Source organism: Pongo abelii, chromosome 6 (assembly GCF_028885655.2).
Source record: "Pongo abelii isolate AG06213 chromosome 6, NHGRI_mPonAbe1-v2.0_pri, whole genome shotgun sequence".
NCBI lineage: Eukaryota > Metazoa > Chordata > Mammalia > Primates > Hominidae > Pongo > Pongo abelii.
In genome coordinates this window covers 147,677,037-147,702,503 of record NC_071991.2, presented here as the reverse complement: position 1 = coordinate 147,702,503, position 25,467 = coordinate 147,677,037, and the positions used below count along the sequence as shown (strand labels likewise).

Here is a 25,467-nt window from a genome sequence, read left to right as displayed (position 1 = left end):
TTGAAGGTTCTAAGGAAGAATACTTACGTGAAATGGTTGCATGAATGTGTAAAATAAAGGTAAGGTGAATTTACTAATTGTTAAGCTATTTTTGTTAGTGTCATCTAATGTTTTAGATAATGGATGATTTTCCTTTCACTAAAATCACTTTCACTTCTATATGACTACATAATTCTGATTTTTTCAGGTTATATAATTCCATTTAATTAAATATGCTTTAACCTTTTATGATTCAACCCACTCCTCCATTCTCAAAATAATTTGGTAATTAGCAATACAGTTTCCCCACAGTTTCAGGAATTTGTCTCTTCCATTTCCCATTGCTGATACCATAACTCTTTCTGTTCTCCTTTTGTTTTCTTTCTGTATTTCATTTCTGAAACACCCATCTCCACACCCTGAAAATATTTGTATAGTTTTCCTCCTTTCCATTGCCTTCTTTGGTTTGCCTGGAGTAAGTCAGTTCTCTTAATTAGCAAACGCTTCTTTGAACTTGACTCTTTCTTAGAAGCAATCACTATTCCTTTGACCTGAAGATTTCAATTACTTGGGATTTACAGACATCTGCAATACTGGTATTATATTTCCTTCCTTCAGGTATTTACTAAATATCCACTAGACACCTTTGTCTTAAAGACATGAGCTAAATTAAATATACATCTTTTAAATAATGTATAACTTTAGAATTTTTAGGCATAAAAGGCTTGCTGCTCTGCTGTATTAAATCTTCCTGCAGGCATGGTCAATTTGCTCTGTAATGCTTATACCAGGGAGGACCCTCACTAGCTGCCAGGCTGTGAACTTTCAAATATTCAAAGTAGCCTCTGGGCTGGGTGGGCATGGTGGCTCACACCTGTAATCCCAGCACTGTAGGAGGCCAAGGCTGGTGGCTCACTTGAGGTCAGGAGTTTGAGACCAGCCTGGCCAACATGCTGAAACCCCATCTCTACTAAAAATACAAAAATTAGCCAGGTGTGGTGGCACATGCCTGTAATCCCAGCTATTCGGGAGGCTGAGGCAGGAGAATTGCTTGAAGCCGGGAAGCGGAGATTGCAGTTAGCCAAGATCGTGCCACTGCACTCCAGCCTGGGCAACAGAGCGAGACTCCATCTCAACAAAGTAGCCTCTGGCTTAGTAACTAGCTTTCCCCTCTACAGTGTTTTAGGTATGTAGGAAATTATTGATTGTATACTTTTAAAATACATAAGAAAAAGTTATAGAATGCCACCATGTCAAGCACTGGGCAAGTACCATAGAAGATTTAAAAATAAGAGGAATGCAATGGTAATTAGTATTTATTAAACATTCTCTACTTATATACTGTCATAGCAGATTATATTATTAATAGGTATCCTTTTGAAGTCACACCTTAAGAATGGAAGAGGAAGGGAATAGTTCATAACAGAGCCTGAAGTGCTGTATTCTCAAAACCCAGAGGATGACCTTCTCGTGCATTTGCTCTTCTCCCCTAATTGAGGCCTGGCAACCCCAACTGCTCAATCAACCCTGTCATGTAGTTCCTACCAAAAACACCTGCTCCTTTGAAAATAAAGATCAATTACATGTCAATTTCTTTCATTTCAAAATTCACTCTCATCTCTATTGTATTTCTTGAGGTAGCAGTTTGACTCTCTTAAATTTCCCCCCTCACTTCTCACTTGTGAGAATGACCTTCTTGTTATTCCATGATTTCCAATTATTATCCATATTTATGTTACTACCTTTCTTTACATAGCTAAAGAGATTCTTGCGTTTTGGGAAAGTGGGTAAGAGGTACGAAAATGAATAGATATCAACTTAAGACAGATATCTAAAACTGGAGGTTAAAGAGAGTATGTGGTAAAGGCGTAGAGAAGCAAGAGAGAAGTGGGAAATGGGGAGTGAGGTAGGGAGAGGAAGGAATGTGTCTCAATATGAAAACACTGAGGATCATTTTGATGCCTTTTCTGTTCCTTACCTACTAACATCTCTAGTCCTATTACACTTTTTCTTCATGATTTCCTCTCTGCTGCTGCTTTTCTAATTCATTAGTAAGAGCTCCTCTTTACTAGTCCTGGTCCTCTAATCAGGATGGCCTCAATGTCCTGCTCCCATAGGCTTTCCTTCTCTTTCAGCAGGTGTGCAAGACACAATGTAGGGATTTTTTTTTCTCACCTGATAGGAAGATTGGCTTTGTTCGCTATGTTCCAGTACATAAAATATGCCCTACTCACCAGCCACCAGGTTGTGCACCTTTTAACATTCAAATTCTAGCTTTTGACTCAAAAACTAGCCTTCCCTTATATAGTTTTCACAAGTTTTTCACATTAAGAAAGAAGAGCCTCTTCTATTTCACTTTCCATAGTTATTTCAGTATTAAACCTCAACACAAAGTATAACGATAAAGTAAAGAGACTAATTTTCATATGTATCCCTAGACACACAAATTATTTTGTAACTTTTGCTGATGACTTCAAAACCTTGGAGAAAGAATCGTCTACCTGTAGTGCTTACTTCATTACTAGACTGAAGATATAAATTTAAATTAGCTACATTTATAGAAGGCAAAAAGTAAATCTATCCAACTCTTATTTAGGGAAAGAAAATCTTATGCTATTTCAATCATTGCTTGCACTTAACTTATCAACATATTTTTTAGAACTGTAAAATCACAATGTTCACCATTTTCAACTATAAGAAAAAAATAGACCGCAAATATTATATTTTCACTAAGCCTAGTCTTTTCAAAAAATATTTCACAGGAACCTGGGGGGTAAAAACAAGGGAGGGGAAATGCAAAACAGCTTAGATCAATTTTTTTGAGATTTAACACTAACATAGTACTCAATGTAAGGGCATGACAGAGAAGTGTACTATATTATTACCTTACTGTAGTTTAATCCTCAGAAACAGATATGTCAACCTAACTAAAATGAGCTCTCCGGAAACAACTTTGAAATTTTGAAAGGGGAAATCACGTATTTTCTCATTATTGGTAAAAAATATATTTATTATATAATACATTTAAAAAATTCAGTGGTGTAAGTGAAGGGAGAATCACTTTAGAAAAAAATCTTAAGGTAACCAAAATGAAAAAGGGAGCCAAGAACTTTAAGATTCTTTACTTTTATTTTTAAAGAATGTATCACAAACAGGAATATTACTTGGGAGTAGAGGGGTAAACTACAAAAGAGAGATGCAAATCAATTTCTCTGGTGCCTATTTTTAAGGGGTATGTAAGTTCTAAAGCCTCAACTCAGCAACTGAAAGTTGCCTGGGCATGACAGAGAGAGCTGGGAACAAGGTACAGGGGTCACTGGTGGGAAAATTGTCAATAAGGACAGTAACTTGAAACAATATCCTAAAAATTAAAGAGCTGTTCAAAATAAACCAGGGGCAGTGGTGTGTGCCTATAGTGATGTGATGTGGGAGGAGCATGACGTGGGAGGATCACTTTGAGCTCAGGAGTTTGAGGCCAGTTGGGCAACATAGCAAGACCTTGTCTCTTAAAAAAAAAAAAAAAATTCAATAATAATAGCAACAAACATAAAACAATCATGTCTCAATTTTGGTTTCAGCTTACTATAATACAGAAGATTAAATATCAGATTAAACCAATACAATAAACCTATTGCCAAGAGGAAGGACTTCTGAGGTTTGGTGTTATAAATAAGATTTTATTGGTATTTAAAACTCCTTACTTAACCCTTAATAATTTAAGACAGCAGGTTAAAAAACAAAAAACTCCTTACAAAACTAGTAAAGAGTATCTCTTACTAATCAAATTTTTTTACTCTATGCGATGTCAAAAAAGGCAACTTTTGCACTGAGGAAAGGAGACTGTGAATGTTTTAACTGGGCTTATACATTTTAAAAATAATTCTTGAGGGTCCATGACCCATCTGACATTCTGATAAAAGTGACTAGCCTTCTCTCCAAAATGTTTAATTCTAGGAGGTTCATTAGATTCCCTGGGAGCAAACTTAGGGCCCCAGGTAAAGAACCCCTCAATTTTAGTTATGTTTTCAAATAAGAAAACAGAAATAGACTTAATAATGAGGCAGGGATGCCAGCCAGGGTGGGGCAAGTTGAGTATCCCTTATTTGAAATGCTTGGGACCAGAAGTGTTTTGAATTTTTTTGGAATTCTGGAATATCTGTGTTATACTTACTGGCTGAGCATCCTTAATCCAAAAATCCAAAATTCAAAATGCTCCACTGAGCGTTTCGTTTGAGTGGCATGTCAGTGCTCAAAACGTTTTAGATTTTGGAGCAATTCATATTTTGAATTTTCTCTTTAAGAATGTTCAACCTAGGCTGGGCACAGTGGCTCACGCCTGTAATCCCAGTACTTTGGGAGGCTGAGGCGGGTGGATCACAAGGTCAGGAGTTCAAGACCAGCCTGGCCAATATGGTGAAACCCTGTCTCCACTAAAAATACAAAAATTAGCCAGGCGTGGTGGCACGCACCTGTAGTCCCAGCTACTTGGGAGGCTGAGGCAGAAGAATCGCTTGAACTTGGGAGGTGGAGGTTGCAGTGAGCCGAGATCATGCTACTGCATTTCAGCCTGGGTGATAGGGCGAGACTCCATCTCAAAAAAAAAAAAAAAAAAAAATTGAATGTTCAACCTATACTACAACTTTAGGACTTAACACATACTTGCCTGACTTAGTAGGATACGGGTTTGAAAAAGATGAATGTATTTAAGAGGAAAATGAGACTACAAGAACCTGAAATCAGTACTATCCTTGAAATCTAGATTATATCAATACAGTATGCATATTATACTCCTTACTATAAATACAAATTTTTAATCACAGTTTTGAGATCTTATAGAAACTCATTCACTGAAGAAAACCTTACCTTCAGCAACACTCCAAGGATACTGCCTTCCTATGACCCTTTTGCCACTAACTTCAATGATAGTATTACTACCCACCATAGCAAGAGGTAAATGGTCCTATAAAACAAAGTATTCTTGTTCAAATACATCTCTATAGTATTCACAAATTTCAAGAATCAAAAAAGTTACATGACTCAACAGATTAGCCAAAAAAAAATTACTTTTGATAGTTTCTGCATTAGTTTTTATAGGCCATTTAACCAATATTTAGTAAATTGACATCACATGATATTACCACCAAGGTAAATAATAAATAAAATTAAATGTTCTCTTTAAAGTTAAGAATATTCAAGCATATACTGGTCAAATTATTTACTAAAAATCACCACAGAAAGTTGTCACATACTTGGGGGGAAAAAGGTAAAAAATATATTAGCATCTGGGAAAAAAAAAGGAGGCTAATGACTAGCCTGACTACTTGATCACAAACCAACTGTAACAGTACCTAAAGCAGGGAATAGTATATTTGCTAAGCTCTAACTTTGGAACTTGGATTTGTATTCATCCATGTATAGCCCTTCACGATTCTGTGGCTCCCGGAAATATCTAACCAGCTAATTTACACAACTGCAGAAATTCTTCACTGGCGAGGTAGAAGCATTTCATTATTCCAAGGTATTTGCCTACATAATGCCATTATTCAGTATACCATTTTTAGGGACAAAGTACTTAGAAAACCACGATAAATTAAAATACAGAAAATTGTGTTGATGTGAATTTTTGGTTGGTTTTTATTATTTTTAATTGAAACATAATTGTACATATTTGTGGGGTAGAGTATGGTATTCTGATACCTGTATACAAATATGTAACGATCACATTAGGGTAATAGCACATTTATCAACTCACACTTATTTTTCTGTATTGGGAACATTCATAATCCTCTCTTCTAGCTATTTGAAAATATAGACTAAATTACTGTTAACTACAGCCACCCTACAATGCTACAGAACACTAGAACTTATTCCTCCTATCTAGCTGTAATTTTGGTTGGCTTTTATAAAGATAAAAGAAATACAATTTTTATCTGGCAATTAAAACATAACAGAAGGAATTCTCTCTTTTCTCATCACTTGTTTCTTAAGAGGGACAAAATTACATAATATGAAAGCCAGTTAATTAAAAACAATTTGAAATAAGGATTGTGTTATTCACCTCAGTAGTTTACACAATTGCTTATTATATATACTAGCTAATCTTCAAAGTTAACTATAAAGTTGAATTCAACATTAAATCTCCCTAGGCATTTTGTAAGCCAACTACTTAAAACACTGATACTTTTGATTTTTCCTGTGGATGCTGTAGTATGTTTTTAAGGCCTCAGATTACTTTAGTGTATGTACAGGGATGAACCTACCTTTATCTTTTTAACAAGTTTTTTTTCTTCTTCATCATCTGTTTCTGGAAATTCATATATTTTAACTTTATGTTCTTGGATTTATCTAAAATGGAAGTAGTCAGTGAAAGAGCACCATACATAATCAGTACATTAGTCTTATGTTTATTACATGCTTCTTAGATTCCTATATGGCTCCTTGTTTCCACATCCTTTACTGTTTTTTTAATGATGCAAAGTTGTAATCTAAAATCAAAGTACTATGCTGGTCTTTTTTTTTTAAACTGCAAAGTTGATATATAAACACCAAATCCAATTACTTCAGAAGTGTTGAAGTCATACAGCTATCATATCAAAAGAGTTCCAAAAAAGATGTAAAACTCCAGAAAGGAATTTCTCTGGTTGATTTCCAGAATAATGACTTTAGGTCATTTATTTACAATGACTGAGATTCTTCCTTTAGATATAAATCTCCAAGTATCTTATTTAGTTGAATAAACAGGGCTAAACTCACCTAAAAGTTTTAGTAGAATCTGGCAAAAGTAAAGTAAAACTAAGTACAACACTGCCTCCTGCACATTCATCAGAAAAATCCTTGCATGTACATGTGCATACACACAAACTGAGGAGCAGCAGGTATAAGATTAGGGGAGGACACAGGGAGAAAACACACCCTAGAAATCAAGAATTAATAAGAATGCAGAAAACTAAAGAAGACAACTTATTAATAACATCAGGAATGACCTAGTTCAAATTAAATTATCATGTCCAAAACCACTCCAAATTCTAAACAGAATACAGACGTCCAAATAATTTTCAACTACCTATCCTTCTTTGAGCCCATAACAAACCAATGGCTGATATACCTAAAACTAGCTTCCCTGCCTATACTTATATTTTAGTGCAATTTTCATGGCAAAGCTTCCCAGCAGCTATAAAAGGACCATGAATAAATTGTGTTATATGGTTACTATACTAGATAGAAGTAAACAGAAGTAAAATTGTCACTGAAGAAAAATAGCACCACATATCTTTTATAATTAGGGTATGTATGTACCTACATATATATTTAAAAAAAAAACAGAATAAATGAGGCAACATATACATGATGAAGAGAAAAACGAATAATGATAGCTAGGTCTAAAAGCAGTGGTTTTAGTCAGAGGTTATATATTAAAATGACCTGAGTACAACCACCAGAATGTGACCAATTTGAAAGAAGAGGTCACTTCATATTCATCTTTTTTTACCTTAAAGTTATCAGTAAAAATCCAAATTGAAATATATAATAAAAGAAGAGAAAGGTATTATGATAGTACTTGAAACTTAGAAATAGCACATTACAAAATAAAAATGGGAATGGATAAGTGTAAAACAGAAAAATACTAGATACAGTAAAAACAATGTACTAAAACATTCTGAAAATTTATATGAATTTAGCGTAACTTCAAAGCAAATTTTAACAGGCTTTTTATAACAGGTTTCAAGGTATTCCGAACTTCATATTGAAAAAGGTGAAAAACAAAATAGTTTGTTACAGCAGGAGTATATGGACAATAGAGATAATTACCGTCTATTTTTAAATATTCTACAAAGTTGCTGTGGTTTAAACAATATAATACTGGCTGAATATAAAGACTACTGGAATAGAGAAAGTTTCCAGAATTGACCCTACATTTCATAAAATATAATATATAATGAACCAAACAATTAAATTAGAAATATGTGTGACTGTATAACTCAGTATTATTGAGACAACTAGACATGAGTCTAGAAAAACAGTTTAGTGGTCTTCCAGCTAGCTCAGTCATACAGCATGAGACTCTTAATCTTAGGGTCACAGGTTTGAACAATAACTTAAACTATAAATATCCCATAAAGTGCACTGAAAACAAAATTAGGATATAAGCAGCAAAAGAGAAAATGTAAAAAATATTGTGAAAATGAGAGAGAACTAAATACCCAGAATAAAAAGAACCCATATCAATAAATACGGGCAATACCAAGTACTACTGGTCAAAAAGACAAAGGATTTGAACAGGTTTTTACAAAAAGTGAAAAAGAAAACTTTGTTTTTAAATGTTCAGCCTTTCTGGAAAATAAAAGGAAAAGATAAAGAAATGATTAGGTACCACTTTATTCCAAAAAGGTTTTCAAAATAAAAATAACAAACAATGCTGGCAAAGTCACAGTGAAACAGATGTATGCTTTATAAAATGAATTTGTTTTATTGGGAAAGCACCATGACAAAATGGGGAGTGGGGGAGATAAACACCCATAAAAACAATCATAGCCTTTGAAAGAATAATCCTCTTGCTGGGAATTCATTCTAAGAAAATAATTCTAAAGAGTATGGGGAGAAATTATCTGCGTGGGGGTGTTATTAAAGAACACTTAAGGCTGGGTGCAGTGGCTCACACCTGTAATCCCAGCACTTTGGGAGGCCGAGGCAGGTGGATCATGAGGTCAGGAGACCGAGACCATCCTGGCTAACACGGTGAAACCCTGTCTCTACTAAAAATACAAAAAATTAGTCAGGCATGGTAGTGGGCGCCTGTAGTTCCAGCTACTCGGGAGGCTGAGGCAGGAGAATGGCGTGAACCCAGAAGGCAGAGCTTGCAGTGAGCAGACATCATGCCACTGCACTCCAACCTGGGCAACACAGCGAGACTCTGTCTCAAAAAAACAAAACAAAACAAAAAAACTTAAAACAGCCATATTTAAAAACTGACAAAGGATAAGGATACTATGACAATGGGTAAGAGCTTTGAGGGGAAAACTAAGGCAGAAGATTCAAGTTATTTTTAATACAGTATAAATGACAATACAGTAAAGCAGTAAGAGGAATGGATTGCAACACATTATACTAAAAATAGTAAAACCTGCAAATTATGAGAATGGTATAAGAAACCTGAGTTAACACATCCTGCTCACCTGTTTTTTAAACTGTTGGCATTCCTCTGGCGTGAGTGTGTCTGCTTTGGCAATAAGTGGGATGATATTCACTTTTTCATGCAAATGCTTTGTAAACTCAATATCCAATGGTGTAAGTCTGAAATAGACGTATTTTATATGACTGAATTAATCAGTTTGAGAGAACAAGATTCTTCACATCCCCAGTTAGATTTCAATTATCTTCAGTTGGTCAACTGACTCTCAAATATTCATACGCAGGCCATATCTTACTGTTAAGTTCCACATTTGTGTTTACCCAGTGGCTATGCTACCCAGGTGTTCCATGGGCTCCTTAAAATCAGAAGCTCGTCTGAACCCCATTTTCCCTCTTCTATGCTTCCTATCTCAGTGAATGGCACTACAGTCTACCCAGTTACTCAAGTGTGAAACCTAGCATTCCTCCCCTCCTCTAATCCTCTTCCCATATATATAGTATGTGTATAGATGTATATATGTATGTATGCATATCTCCAATTCCATTACTTCAGTCTAGGCCACCAAGACCTTTGGAATGAATAACTATAATACAGACCATCCATACTAAAGTCAGAGTGGTCTTTCTAAATCCAAATCTTACTGAGTTATGCCCTGACCAAAAATCTTATTAAGACCAGATGCCTTAACTAGCATGGCCTATGAGGCTTGTGAAGACATAGATTCTCCAGCGGACCTCATCTCTTAGCATTCCTGGCCTTTCCTTTGCCTCCTACTTCCAATGTGCCAGCCTTTTACTTCTTACAATTCCTTGAAAGCACCGTACTTTGGCATCTGGCCACAGGCTACTGCCTTGGCTGGAACACCCTCCATTCTCATCCTCCTTCTCGTTGGCCTGGCTAATTCCTATTCATCCTTTAGGATACTGGCTTACGATCCAATTTCCACTGGGAGTCCTTCTCTAACCTAAGACTAGGCATAGTTCTATGTGGTCACACTTAATGTGCTGTACAGTAACTGCCTGCCTGCATACAGATGGTTCCTCACCAACTCTGGTTCCACTTAACAATTTTTCAACTTTTTGATAGTGTGCAAGCAATACGCATTGAACAGAAACCATACAACCATTCTGTTTTTTACTTTCAGTACAGTATTCAATAAATTACATGAGATATTCAAAACATTATTACAAAATAGGCTTTATGTTAGATGATTTTGCCAAACTGTAGGCTACGCTATAATGTTTAGTGGGCAAGGTGTATCAAACGTATCTTCAACTTACGATGGGTTTATGTAACCCCGTCCCAAGTCGAGGAGCATCTGTATTTGTTTCTCCCATCTTCTCACTGAAATACCCTTTACAGTGAGGGCCTTATCTCATTCATCTGTATCCTCAGCACTTAGCATGGTATCTAACACTCGAGAAGGTGCCCAAATATTTGTTGACAAAAAAAGTAAGCTGCTGTAATTTTCCTTTAGTAATTCTAAATGAGAACCAAAGTCCTCAAATCTAGAATATACTGTGGACTAAAATTTAATGTTTCACAAGAATAAATGAAGATACTAGAAATATTTTGCAAAGGACTATCATTCTAAAGTGGTATTCCTTGACTGTTTTTTTTTTTTTTTTTTTTTTTTTTGAGACGGAGTCTCACACTGTTGCCCGGGCTGGAGTGCAATGGCGCGATCTCAACTCACTGCAACCTCCACCTCCCGGGTTCAAGTAAGTCTCCTGCCTCAGCCTCCTGAGTAGCTGGGATTACAGGCACCCGCCACCATGCCCGGCTGATTTTTTTGTATTTTTAGTAGAGACAGGGTTTCACTATGTTGGTCAGGCTGGTCTCGAACTCCTGACCTCGTGATCCACCTGCCTCAGCCTCCCAAAGTGCTGGGATTACAGGCGTGAGCCACCGTGCCCGGCGGTATTCATTAGCTTTTATAAAAACATGAGAAAAATGAAACAAAAGTCTCATTCTGTTATTAATTTTATTGACTAATACTAATAATTGAATTGACTGACATTTTAAAATGAAGAAAGAGAAACATATATATTAAAATTGGGGGGATTAGAGCCCTAAAACTAATAAGATAGTCCAGTCCTTTTTACTAACAAAGATTAACTTATATACTTCACTGTGGTGGTAAGGCTGACAGGCAGAAAGACAGAGACAGTGAGGCGGAGAAAGCAAATATGGAGAATTAAGATAGTTGCCTCCTATTTTAATTCTCCTTGTCTTAAATCCCTTGAAATTTGACACTGGCATTCAGAGAATAGGGAGCACAATGAAAAAGAGTGTGTGGATGGAATAACACTGTTTAGATTATCTGTAAACTGTGTTCTTGCCTCACTAGTGTTAACTAAAAGAACCTACCCATTTCTATTTATTTTTTTGACAGGGTCTTGCTCTGTCACCCAGGCTGGAGTACAGTGGTGTAGTCATAGCTCACCATAGCCTCCAATTCTTCCACTTCGACTCCTGAGTAGCTAGGACTACAGGAGTGCACCTCCATGCCCAACTAATTTTTTTTTTTTTTTTTTTGAGTTTCACTCTTATTGCCCAGTCTGGAGTTCAGTGGTGCAATCTTGGCTCACTGCAACTTCTGCCTCCCGGGTTCAAGTGATTCTCCTGTCTCAGCCTCCCAAGTAGCTGGGATTACAGGCATCCACCACCATGCCCAGCTAATTTTTGTATTTTTAGTAGAGACGAGGTTTCACCATGTTGGCCAGGCTGGTCTTGAACTCCTGACTTCAGGTGATCCACCTGCCTCAGCCTCCCAAAGCGTTAGGATTACAGGCGTGAGCCACTGCGCCCAGCCCCAACTAATTTTTTAATTTTTTGTAGAGACAGGATCTCACTATGTTGCCTAGTCTATTGCCTCAAGCAGTCCTCCTGCCTTGGTCCCCAAAGTGCTGGGATTACAGGAGTAAGCCACTGCATCTGGCCTGAACCTATCCATCTTTGAAAAACAATTTAAATTTTGCTTCTTTTCATTAATCATTATATAAAACACTAAATATAAATGCCATGAAATATTCAATCTCCGATTTCTAAATTGTTATGATTTTTCAATTTATACTCATGACAAATTTAAATTGTCACTGCCTTATTAAGCTATTATGTCAGATACAAGCCTGCTTATTAATCCAGTGACAAAAAAGCAGAGTGCAGTTAATCTAAAATTTTAATAAATCTTAAAGGCATTTAATATAAAGTATTAAAATCCAATAACAAGATTTTATATTTAAATGCAAAATACTTGCTGAATATTTATTATAGTATCCCAACTTTTAAAGAGAAAGATATTTAAAAATAAACATGACAAGGAAATTAGAGAAGTCAACTTCTTAAATATAACCAAAGGGTCAAAAAACATTTAAGTCAGTTTAAAAGTTAAACTTTAGGAAAAAAGGTAAACCTTGTAAAAGTCTCATTAAATTTCAGAAGCCTACAAAACGTCAGCAACAGAAAACATTTAGTTCACATGTGTATTACATTCCAGTTGAATTATTTCCCTCTGTCCATTTAGATTTATATTGGCTAGTCATCAACAAATTTAGTTTTTAAATCTTGTTTTTAAGCAATAGAAAATCCTTTATCATTTCTAGAAGATAAACCCACAGTAGAGAGAAAAGACTATTTAGCCTCAAATTCTACAGCATAATAAACAACTACAGGGAAAATGACAAATTTTTTTTGTATGTATGTATGTATTTCTAAGGGAAAAAATCCTTCTGTATAAAACTCACTGGATGACACCAATTTTTCTAAAAGTGGGAATCAATACTAGAAGGATAAAACACCATTTTAAAATTCATGTTCCAAGTCAGTATTTTACTTTAATAACAGTTACAATATAGTGAACAACACACATGAAGCGATAATAGCCGAAATCATAAATCAGCCATGCATGCAGTTCATACTTGGTAGAGGGAGGTAGGAGGCACTGAAAGTGCACTGTTGGACGAATTTATAATCATTCTAAAAACAAAACCCTCTAAAAAGGGAACCTAGGGACTACCCAGACAAGATGGAAAGGCTCTGATTCATTTATTAGACCGCATAGAATTTCAGTCTGTAGTGAGCAGGGTACCTGGAACTCTATACATAAAATTCTGTGTCATATTCTTTTTTTTTTTGAGATGGAGTTTCACTCTTGTTGCCCAGGCTGGAGTGCAATGGTGTGATCTTGGCTCACTGCAACCTCCACCTCCCAGGTTCAAGCAACTGTCCTGACTCAGCCTCCCTAGTAGCTGGGATTACAGGCATGCGCCACCACGGCCAGCTAATTTTGTATTTTTAGTAGACACGGGGTTGCTCCATGTTGGTCAGGCTGGTCTCGAACTCTCGACCTCAGGTGATCCGCCTGCCTCAGCCTCTCAAAGTGCTGGGATTACAGGCATAAGCCACCGCGCCCAGCCTCATATTCTTTCACTTAATCCACAATATCATGTACCAATGGGCAAAACTTTGCTCCATTTCTAAAAATAGTTAAACTGAGAAATTATTCAAAGGTACATTTTTATATATAAGATACAGCAATTTTAAACATCTTACCCCTTGTGACGAATAAGAAATGGCACAAAGCCACTACATATCATTTGAATATAAAAAATTTTTTCTTTTAAAAAAGCTCTCATTTCCCATGCAATTTTAAGAAATAAAATTTTCCCCAAGGGGATGGCAGGAATGTGATTTCATGAGAATTACTATAGTTGGAGAGAGTCCAGAAAATCTAAAATAATAAAGTTGGTTATAAGCTGACAAATTGTATTGACTCAACTGCAGGTTAAGATTTCACTCTGCTGGCTTTCAGGAAAAGGCCCTGACAAGTTAAATGACAATGATTTAAAAATAGAAATTCAAGAAGCTACACAAACACTTATAAAAGGTTATATGGTGTGTTGTATTTTTGAGATGACTTTTTTTGAGCCTTTTAAGTCAAAGAGTCAGTTTAGTGATTTAAATATGTAAACTGAGAACACCATAAAATGATAGACTGGATTAAGAAAATGTGGCACATATACACCATGGAATACTATGCAGCCATAAAAAAGGATGAGTTCATGTCCTTTGCAGGGACATGGATGAAGCTGGAAACCATCATTGTGAGAAAACTATCGCAAGGACAGAAACCCAAACACCGCATAGGTGTTTGTCACTCATAGGTGGGAACTGAACAATGAGAACACTTGGACACAGGGCGGGGAATATCATACACTAGGACCTGTCGTGGGGTGGAGGATGGGGGAGGGATAGTATTAGGAGAAATACCTAATGTAAATGACCAGTTAATGGGTGCAGCAAACAAACATGGCACATGTATACATATGTAACAAACCTGCATATTGTGAACATGTACCATAGAACTTAAAGTATACTACTACTACTACTACTAATAATAATAAAAACTGAAATTACCTCAACAAAAGGCAATGCCAGGTAGTTACAAACATGTACTACCCAATCCTGCCTGAAGGTGGGAGTCTTCAGTTATGTAATGGTCTAGGGCACAGCAAAAAAAACAAAAAAAAACCAAAAAAACAAACAAACAAGAGTATTAGACATAAAAGAAGAAACATTTTTACCCCACTCCAGTCTGACAGTGCAAAAATATAAGCATATAATTAAGGCTCCCTTATCCATCTAGAGTGATAATGGGCATTGACCCATCTATAAAAACAAACAAAAAAAAGAGAGCGAGAAGCCAAAAATGGAAGAGAAAGGTATACCTGAAGGAACTGGTTTACTCTACTGTAATGTGAGTGTTAGATAACTTAATGCTATTTAGCCTGATGCTACTACAGTTCTTTTGGTGGCGTTACAATCACCAGGTGGCTGAATTATGTATGCTGAGTTACTTACCCAAAGGAAAAGACTGAGGAAGAATAATTGGAAAAATCTGCAGTTACAAATGACACATATATGTACTCAAAATGAAAGGGGAAGTACAAAGAACAAAAAAAGGGAGTACAGGCTAACTATAACAAACAGAACAATCACAACAGATTAATGTCTAGATTCTTAGGTCTTATGTCCTAATAAGCAAAAGTTAGTACTGACAATATGATACTTAAACGACATGTCCATGACAGCTAAGGTGAAACAGAAGCCAAACATTTCTTGCAGAAAGAAATGGCACAAGAAAACACTGGCATGCAAGTGCTTTTGATAACCATCTCTTATGAGACTTATAATAAATAGCATCTTTGGATTTATTGTGAATATGTCTAACTGGTTTGGCTGCTTCTCTTTATTTGGTAGTTCAACATGAAAGCTAAATTTGCCACGTTGAGACCTCAAACCATGGTGGCAACACTGTTTATTTCCATGAAGCAGGGAAAATCCTTATGAATGAAGAACTCAGGAGTAAAATCACTGTTAGCTTACACAGGACTTAAAAAGCTTTTCAACTAAGACATTTCTACATGAAATTTGGTACTTAATAATGGGTATAGATGTATGTACTTCACAAACTTAAAGATTACTCAAATATGCACATAAAGGTAACAGTAAGCAACAACAACAAAAAGGAATCAGAAGTATCAGGTTACTGACCCATGATCTGAAGGAGCAAGGAAGTATAAACAACACTGCACCCTGTTACCAGGCATCTGACATCTGTTCACTCGCGATTCTGCATTTAGGTAGTCCTCAAATTTACTATCAATGTAATTGATAACAGGCTGCCAGCTATAGAATGCAAATAAACAAAACAATTAAGTTGTAATTCTACATATGAATTAACTGATGACTGTTAAAGGACAATAATCAATATTTTCAAATAGGCAAAATGAACTTACCAATGGAAGATATGTCAAGTTATTCTATATAAAGATTCAAAAATATCAATTATGTTGAATAAATCTTTATTCATTATTTCAAAACTTTCCAAATGAAAGAAAATATTTATTGTTGAAACACAGCTAAATTATTAGCATATTATTGGCACTAGTAAGTGTATTAATAACACACTTCATAATATGAAAACAATTATATTCAGTTTCAAATTTCAAATGAGAGATTACTTTAAATAATATAAAAACTTCACGATGAACTTAGGAGTTTTAAGAGTTGACAGAAAAATACCTCGAAAACAGTGTGAATTCAAACAAAAATAAAAGTTATTTATAAAACACTAAGATAATTACTTCAGACTAAAATTTCATAGTTGTTTTCTTCACTTAGGACTTAATGGAAAAACTGAAGGTCTAAATATCAGGTTTAAATTAGGATTGAGATAGAATTTATACAAATGGATAAAATTAAAGCAAACAGTTTTAAATTTCTTACAATAATGAGAATTCTTCTATCTAGCTACGTTATTTTGGAATATGTCTTAAAAACAATTCTATGATAGGTATTATCTCCATTTTATAGAAAAGTAAATGGGTTCAAAGAAGTTAAACTTCTTTGTTTAACTCTGAAGTTAAACTTTGTCAAATAAGTGGCAAAGTTGTTATACAAACCTGTCATGTTACTTGAAGTTTGGTGACCTTTGCTAAGAAGAGTTTTAAAATGTTAAGAAGAGAAAGTTTAACCACCCCAGTACCCCAAATACACTGGAAAGTTGTGAGGACAAATCCTTCTTACCAATTACTATTATCCACTGCATCTCCAAATCCTGGGGTATCAACTATTGTAAGCAGCAACTGAACACCACCTTCTTTGATTAAAACTTTGGATTGTTCCACCTATAAAAGTAATTGGTGCAGATGTTAATATCATACATTACACCAGTGATTTCCTACCAGGGGTGATGGTAGGGATGTTTGAGTTTATCTACCTACTCCCACATTTTCTTTAGGATCAATGATTGTGGGCATTGGGAATCCAGATTATTTGAAAGAAAAGCATATATACAAATAGTATGCCAATCTCTTGGCAAATTAATACTGAGTTTATGAGTCATACTTGGTATAAAGAAAGACAGAGGAACTGATAAAATAGTGATCACCACTAAAGACATGTAATACATAACTTAAATGTGCATCTAATAATACAAATAAGCAGTTGGAGTGATTCAGTCATTCACAGAGTTCAAATGTAATTAATCAGGCAAGAACATTTAATCTACCGTTTATAGTAAATGTCTTCCTGGACTATTCTCTATCAAGTTTGGCCCAAACCACTCACTCAAATGAACTTCCTATCATTCCTAAATCTTTCTCAGCATGGATGTAATTACCCTTATATTTATGTTATGGCTAGGATCCAATCCTCTTCTCAAATGCGATACTCCACATTCTGGACAATGTAATCAGCAAAAGTCCAGACAGTTAATAAAAAAAAGTGTATTCTGGTAGGGTGAAATCTTAATGATTATTGGACTTAAATGATAACAACAGTTCCTGGAACAATTTAAGATATTCTGTAACCTCAAGCTCTGTATCAGAAGATGTATTATCATTCATCCTGGGCATATGCTGCTGTTAAATGCAAAGTATCAGTTTTCAGGAGCCCAAGATAAAGCAAACACGGATTCAAATAAAAAGGGAATAATTCCTTCATATGACAGGCTTTCTCCTGATACACATTTATATCAAGTCCTTATTAAGGCAAGAGGCTCCAAGTATGCTGATAAGCTAATTTACAAGACAAAAAGTTTGGTACACTTTTAGAGATAGCCTATTTCCTTTTGGCATGTTTTATAGATGCTACCTAATGCATGAAGAGACTAACATGCGGAGACTAAGATTGCTGAGCAAGAAAAGTCTGTAGCCACACTATCCAATAACACTTTCTGAGATGATGGAATTGTTGTGTATCCACACTGTCCAATATGGTAGCCACTTGCCCATGTGGCTACTTACTCCTTAAAATCTGACTAGTGCAAATAAGGAACTGATATTTAATTTTATTTAATTTGAATTAACTTAAATAGCCACATGTGGCTAGTGACTACTGAATACATAGCAGAGGTCTATAGCAATCAAGAGTTTTCTGTTAAAAGAATTTTATTATCAAGAATAAAACTTATAAAACTGAAAAAAATTGCCTGAGATGTGGACATGCATGACTTATCTTTTACAGAAATGAGATGCCAAGGTCTTATCTTTTAGATTAATGTTCTTCAAACTGCTTTGATCCTGATACAAACTATCAGTGAAAATTTTGCAGATCCAAAAGATATTTACCCACCAAATATATACTATTGGCAATCTGAATATTAAGTATTAATATGTATTATCACTTATCTGTAGATTAAAAGTAAACATCAATAAATAAGAGTTGTAATAGTTTCTGATCATCCTCAGTATCAGTGATGGATGCACATCATTTAGAAGATCACTGTTACATACCACATAACTAAGATAACATGTCTATTATCAGGTTACCCTAATAACATGAGAGAGGCAAAATGACTCAGAGAAAACAATCAGATTCATCAGTGTGAAATCATGAGAACCAAAGGAAAAAAAATTTTTTTTTTTAGTCAGGGTCTCACTCTGTTGCCCAGGCTGGAGTGCATGGTAGATCATAGCTTACTGCAGCTTCAAACTCCTGGGTTCAAGCAATCTTCCCATTTCAGCCTCCCAAAGTGCTGGGCCAAAAAAAATTTTTAACGATATCATCTTATCTGGTTTAGGAAGTTTACATTTTCTTTATCTGGTAATCTTCTAGTCAAAGGACAACCCAGTCAAATCTAACATCTCAGTATCTTGAATTCACCTCCATCTCCTTTATAAAGACAGATCATTTATTCATGGTAACTGTGGCTGAAGCAGAAATAGCCAAAGTAATTATACCACTCCTTTACCTACTTACTCTTTTAAACAACATAATACTGTATTCTAGAAAGTGATACAACAATATAGTTAATCTACATGAATCATCTCCCAATTTTACTTAAAAATATTTCTGGTTCCTTTATTACCAAATGAAGCCCATTCTACCTTCAGTAATATGCTGTATACCAAATACACATTTTAACCTAACAGCTTAAATTTTAAGATATTTCCCTGTTAAAAAAAAAAAATCAGTTCAACAACTTAATTACTTATTGACTTGCTAAGACAAATGAAGATTTGTATTTTACACACATAAGGAATGTTTATAAAGCTTCTTTTCTTCTCTGGCCTATGAAATTCTGTATGTCCATACGTGGTCAAATACAAAGAAGTCAGCGACATATGGAAGAGATCCAGAAAACATAACTGTAAACTAGTGCCATTCACAGGATCCAACTGGACCCTATCATCTGCTTTGACAAGTATCCTCATGGGATCCATGGAAAACAAATTAGTTCAAGTCCAAGAATTTCAAACTTTTCTTAACAAATCTATTCCAAATGGCCAGTTTCCCATGCACTTTCCTTAAGCAGGTCACATCAGCATCTTTCACAGCATCACTCAGGGTTCTCTAAGATTAGCTGCATAATTTAATACCAAAAAAATGAATCAAGAACATTTTCAAATGTTTTTCCCTGAAAAATAACTAAAACTAAAACTATCGTCTATGAATCATCTATGTATAATTCATCTATTGAGACCTCTTTTGGCATCCGAGATTCCAGAAATCAAAGGTACTCATTTTCTAATACTGAGTGTATACAGTATACAAGAGTATTAGTATACTGAGTTTTCAGTTTTACAATCTGAGGAAAAAAAGTCAAACAATGTTGATTATACAGCTTCATATACACTAACCTTTTCTAACTTAATGTTTACATGCCATTTATTAAGGTAAATTAAGAAGTTATTTAATTAAGCACATAACATTTTGAAGAGAGGGTTAAAATTTTCTGTCAGGAGCTTATCTCTACCTACACTTGCTCAAGAGGTAGCATTATAGCCAAAACTCTGAAGACACTGGAATGGCCTGAGATACTCCACTTAGCTCAAACACAAAAACGATTTCCCTTATTTATTGGCTCAAAAGACAAAATCATCTTAAATGTTTCATCGTGTTCCACAAGAAAATGAAAGAGGAAGTAACCAATAGTAGAACAGTTATGCCTCAAGAATACTTCCTTCTCATGAAGACCCAGTACTTTACTAAGAAGAAAGTTGATCCCAAAACTCTAATTTGGCTTTCTATTCTGAACCTCTCCACTCCTCATATCCCTGTCCCCTTACACCGAGACCTCAAATCCCTTGCCCCTCTCATTTTCTATTAGCAACCTCCTTCCCAAAACCTTTATTTCTTTCTCTTTCCAACTCAAATCCCATTCTGGATTAACCCATCTTTCTATTCCTATACCATAAAATTCATGACCTTCAACCTCAACAAGAATTTCTCTGCTAATATTCCTCTTATGTGCTCCTTAGTCTCATGCCTCTCCCATTTCCTAATAGGCTCTTCCCAAGCCCGTGCCTGTCATAATGCTCAGTGAAGTACCTCACATCACCACTTAAAAATGAGACCATTCCCAGTCTGTCTGAATCAGCACTGTACCTTCCACGGTACAGTGTGTGTGAAATTTATCTTTTTCCTAAAGCTAATTTCTCAATCTATTCTAAGGAACTGATTAATTTCCATTTTAGATTCATCTTGACAACCGTTTACACTATTTCCCCTATATCTTCAAGACTGCTGGGCTTGGTAAGGAGCCAGCCAACTATTAAAAAGATTACATTCTCATTTTCTAACTATATTCAGGCTTCTTGAATGACTCTGACCCTGTCCGTAATATGGCATGTTCTTTCCTAACTGGGCAAAAGAGTTACATTATCTTCAGCTAGTTTTCAGTATATAAAGGAATACACCTCCATGGTTCAATCAGGAAAGAGGACTTCTACAGGATTTTACTAAGGATCAATCTGGTTCTCAAATGTTACAGGTATTCTTTTTGGTAAAGAAAAGATATTTAACAGTGGTGCACAGGCCTGTCTTAAAAATCCAACTAGAGATATTCTCACCTCCATTACCCCTTTGTTTTCAAGATAAAGAGAGTTTCTGGGAAGATATTCAGAACAGAAGAGGATATTTTTGAAGTGTTACTTTAAAGGAAGGTAAAATGGGTTTAGGCAATTTATTTTGAAGCTAAGCCAATGTAAGAATTCTAATAAATTGAGGGCCTGTCACATCTTTAACAGATGCTCACCTGGGGAGAAAATGTCTGCAATATCTAAAATGTAGGGGATTATTAGATTTTTCAAACTCCTATAAATCAGCAAGAAAATGACAGAAAATATTAAGATTACCAAAACACTTTAATGAAATCTGAACAGTTATTGAGTACAAAAGACATGTTCAACCTCACCAGAAATCAAATAAAATAAACTCAAATACCTTTATATCTTTATGCACACACAACAGCAATGAGTGCCTAAGTCTACTAAGACATGCACAAGAATGTTCCCGTTAGTAAAAAACTGAAAACCCAAAGGCTTATCTACAATAAATAATAAAGGATATACTGATACAGTCACACAATGGAGTATTATACGACGATGAAAAAAACAACTACACCCAACATGACTAAATAATACAGACATAATCTTCACTGAAAGAAAACAGATACAAAAAAGTATATGTATATAACATTCAAGAACAGGCAAATTTATGGAGAAGGCAGTCAGTAAGGTGTTTATCTTTGGGGGTTGTAATACTGAATGAGAGTGAGCACATGGAAGAAACTAGGGTTCTGGAAATGAACTGTATATTAATTTGGATAGTGGTTAGTTTTACCTTTCATATCTAAATTCATAAATACTTAAGTGAAGGTATTCATAATAGATACCCAAATTAAGAAAGTTCAAAGTTCATTTTCTTGCTTAGGTTTAAAATTTCCAATATTTATCACAAAATAAATAAGCATGTAGGATCAAGTTTTTAGAGTAGAATTTTGCAGGTAATTTTAAATCTCAAGCCCTATGAAGGTTACTAAAAAAAAAAAAAAAAAAAATTCCTAAAATAGAAACATTAAAAAGGAGAAATAAGATATTTACCTCACAAAATTACTCCTGTGGGGTCTTGCAGTATGATATATATGAGTTACTGCTCAGAATATATAGACTGTCCTCCTATCCTGTGCACTGGGATGATCACTACCACTTCTTCAAATCCAGCTAAAAGCATCACGGTCTCAATGAAGCCTACTCCAGCCAGAACTGTTCACGTGCCTCCTCTCTGCTCATGTCCTATATATTACCTAAGCAGAGCTCACCAACAATATTTTTCATCAACAGCTTAGAGCAGCGCTGCCAAATAAAAATACCATGTCAATTATGTAAGTAATTTAAAATTTTCTTAGTAGCCACTTTTAAAATAGGAAAAAGGTGAAATCAGTCAATTTTATTTAACCCGATACATCCAAAATATTATCACTGCAGTATACAATCAATATAAAAAATTATGGAGATTTTCTTTTCCATGCTCAGTCTTAGAAATCTATGGTATATTTTATATTTGCAGAACATCACAATTCAGACTACCCACATTTCAAAGATTAATAGCCACATGTGGCTACAGGCTGCTGTACTATTTAATAAAAAGTGCATATCTAGAGTCTAGCCCCTTGCTTTATAAAATGTGATCTACCATCCAGCAGCATCAGCATCACCTGGGATCTTGTTAGAAATGTAGAAAGGCAGCCCATCTCAGAAATACTAGAAGAACTAGATTTAACAGGATACCCAGGATTGGAATGCATAGCAAAGACTGAGAAGCAGTAAATTAGATCACATATACCTTGGGAGTCTTAAAGAATTGCTATTGCCATTCAACTATGATATGGTATTATCCCACTGACTAATGTAGAACACTGTATTTAAATAACAATAGCTTTTCTATGAATCATGTTTTCTCTACACTGTCCAATGCAATTTTCTACAATGATGAAAATCTTCATATATGTGCTGCACAAAATGGCAGCCACTTGCCACATGTGGCTGTTGAGCACTTGAAATGTATCTGGAGCAAATGAGAAATTGCATTTTAATTTAATTAATTTTAATTGATTTAAACATGTGGCAAATGACTATCATACTACATAGCAAAACTCTAGGGGAATTGGTTACTATGTCACAGTGTCATCTCTAGGAGAATCCTTAGGACAAATTTGGAAAGTTCTAGTCAAGATAATTCTTTCGATTAACTGTACTTCTTCTGTTTTTTTAATTTTATGAAGTCATATTTACCATCTTACACTGGCTAAGGGCAAATTTGCATCTTACCTCTAAGGAAGCATAATAAAAGTTACAACATGTGCTTTGTGTGTATTAATATTATTCCAGCTTATCATCAATTAAAAATACTAATATCTAGACCTGTACAGTCTTTTTAATTCTCTGAGAAGGACCTGGATACTCTGGAGAATACAAATCTGTGAGGAATAATGAGTTGATTAATGTCAACTTTCCCAATCCAGATTCGCCTAAAAGAAGTAAGGGAAAATATCTGTTAAACTCACCCACTTTACCCAACCTTAAATATTCAACAGATGCTATAATTGAATTTGCTTTATGCAAGTATTTCTTGGTGAGACAATGAAATGACATTAGAAAATATGCTACAAAGAATAAGTATCTTGTCCTCAGTTTCTTAGCTATCAAATTAAACTCACGTTTCCAAGGATTCTTTTCAGCCTTCTAATTATACCACTTACATTCATTAAAAGTAATGTATCTAATAATCTACATTTTTAACAGTAATGTATTCCCAAAGAAAAAAGTTAGTCATTATTTAAAAATCCAAGTTGGATTATATATCACTGCTTCAGTGAAATAAAGTTTTTCTTTATTAATAGACAATAATGAATGACTAATAAACAAGAAATCATGCAGCTATAAAAAGCAAAAATCTGCTAATACAAAGAATAATTAATCACAATGAACATCTCCGTATAAAATTCTAAATCACAAAAAATATTTTCTAATTTCGCCGCCCATCAGCCTAAATATAAGGGTGCCTCTCCACAAACCAGAATCCAAAAAGTCTTAGGTAATTACTTTTTCTACCGCTTCTACTCAAGGTAGGAGGTAGACACGAAGGAAGCTAGGGCATGATTTCTACTCTGACCACATACTCTTTTTTGACTCTCCATGTTTAGTCCAATATACATAGTCCAGTGTATAGTAACTATTACAAGTATACCAAAATATAAATGGCTTCAAGGTATATATAACCTAAGGTTAAAACAAATTATAAATCAGATTATGATAATTAACATGGCACAGCTAAAGTATTTATTGTTAATAACTCACTTAGCATAATAGGCATGTTTAGCCTAAGTAACTGATTTTTATGCCTAGGAGGAATTCTTTTTATATTAGCTCACAATATTTTTATGCCTAGGAGGAATTCTTTTTATATTAGCTCTCAAAAGAGATAAGATTCTCTCCACGTGGTTTGGGCTTACCCCTTTGACTGAGAGCATGCCACTTTTTACTAGAGGTTGATGTATGACTCAACTTAGAGTTGAGGATGAAAAGTAGGGATCATAGCACTTGCCTATACCCTGGTACAGATCATATGATGTTGATTTATTTATTTGTGGAGTCAGGGTCTCGCTGTGTTGCCCAGGTTGGAGTGCAATGGCACAATCATGGCTCACTGCAGCCTTGAACTCCTGGGTGTGGTGGTGCGCACCTGTAGTCCCAGCAACTCTGGCAGGCTGAGGCAGAAGAATCGCTTGAACTCAGGAGGCGAAGGTTGCAGTGAGCCGAGATTACACCACCACTGCACTCCAGCCTGGAGACAAAGTAAGACTCCATCTCAGGAAAAAAAAAAAAAATTAAATTAAAAAGTTCTAGTACCTAAAATGAGCAAAATAGCCAGGCGCGGTGGGTCACACTTGTAATCCCAGCACTTTGGGATGCAGAAGTGGGTGGACCATCCAAAGTCAGAGGTTGAGACCAGCCTGCAGTGAGCCGAGATTGCACCACTGCACTCCAGCCTGGGAGACAGAGTGAGACTCCATTTCAAAAAAAGAATTAGCCAAGCGTGGTAGCATGCACCTGTAGTCCTAGCTACCAGGGAGGCTGACGGGGAAGGAAGGATTCCTTGAGCCCGAAGGTCAAGGCTTCAGTGAGCCTTGTTTGCACCACCTCACTCCAACCTGGGCAAGACCCCATCTCAAAAAAGAAAAAAAAAACACAAAAACAAAAAACAAAACAGAACAGAACAGCATCACTTCCTTATTAGTTTGAAGGAAGTGAATTGCCTGTAAAAGTTTCCATTTTCAAAAAAAGTATTAAAATATAGTGTAAAGCCAGGCACGATGGCTCATTCCTGTAATCTCAGCACTTTGGGAGGTTTAAATGGATTGCCCCAGGAGGTCGAGGCTGCAGCTGAGCGATCCTCCCGCCTCAGCCCCGCAAGCAGCGGAGACTACAAGTGAGTGCCACCATGCCCAGCTAATTTTTTGTATTTTTGTAGAGACAGGGTTTCACCATGTTGCCCAAACTAGTCTGGAA

At 35.5% G+C, this 25,467-nt stretch overlaps 1 protein-coding gene across 4 annotated transcripts; it reads right to left on the bottom strand.

The window, feature by feature from the left end:
• Positions 1-1,277: 1,277 nt before the first annotated feature.
• Positions 1,278-23,831, bottom strand: LOC129060690 (septin-7-like). 4 transcript variants are annotated; one of them, XR_008527612.2, is made up of 7 exons: positions 23,320-23,831; positions 16,700-16,800; positions 15,665-15,799; positions 9,153-9,270; positions 6,240-6,324; positions 4,843-4,939; positions 1,278-2,670 (listed from the first exon to the last, which is right to left on the bottom strand). XR_008527612.2 is itself a non-coding variant. In XM_054560741.2 (5 exons), the coding sequence occupies exons 1-5, from the start codon at positions 23,548-23,550 to the stop codon at positions 6,307-6,309; spliced, it is 603 nt and encodes a 200-aa protein (XP_054416716.1). In that variant the 5' UTR covers positions 23,551-23,831; the 3' UTR covers positions 5,590-6,306. The 4 variants fall into 4 exon arrangements, 2 of the variants coding, with proteins under 2 accessions (XP_054416716.1, XP_054416715.1); XR_008527611.1 differs by lacking the exon at positions 1,278-2,670 and adding an exon at positions 2,689-3,484; XM_054560741.2 differs by lacking the exons at positions 1,278-2,670; positions 4,843-4,939 and having other exon boundaries at positions 5,590-6,324.
• Between the last annotated feature and the right edge of the window lie 1,636 nt (positions 23,832-25,467).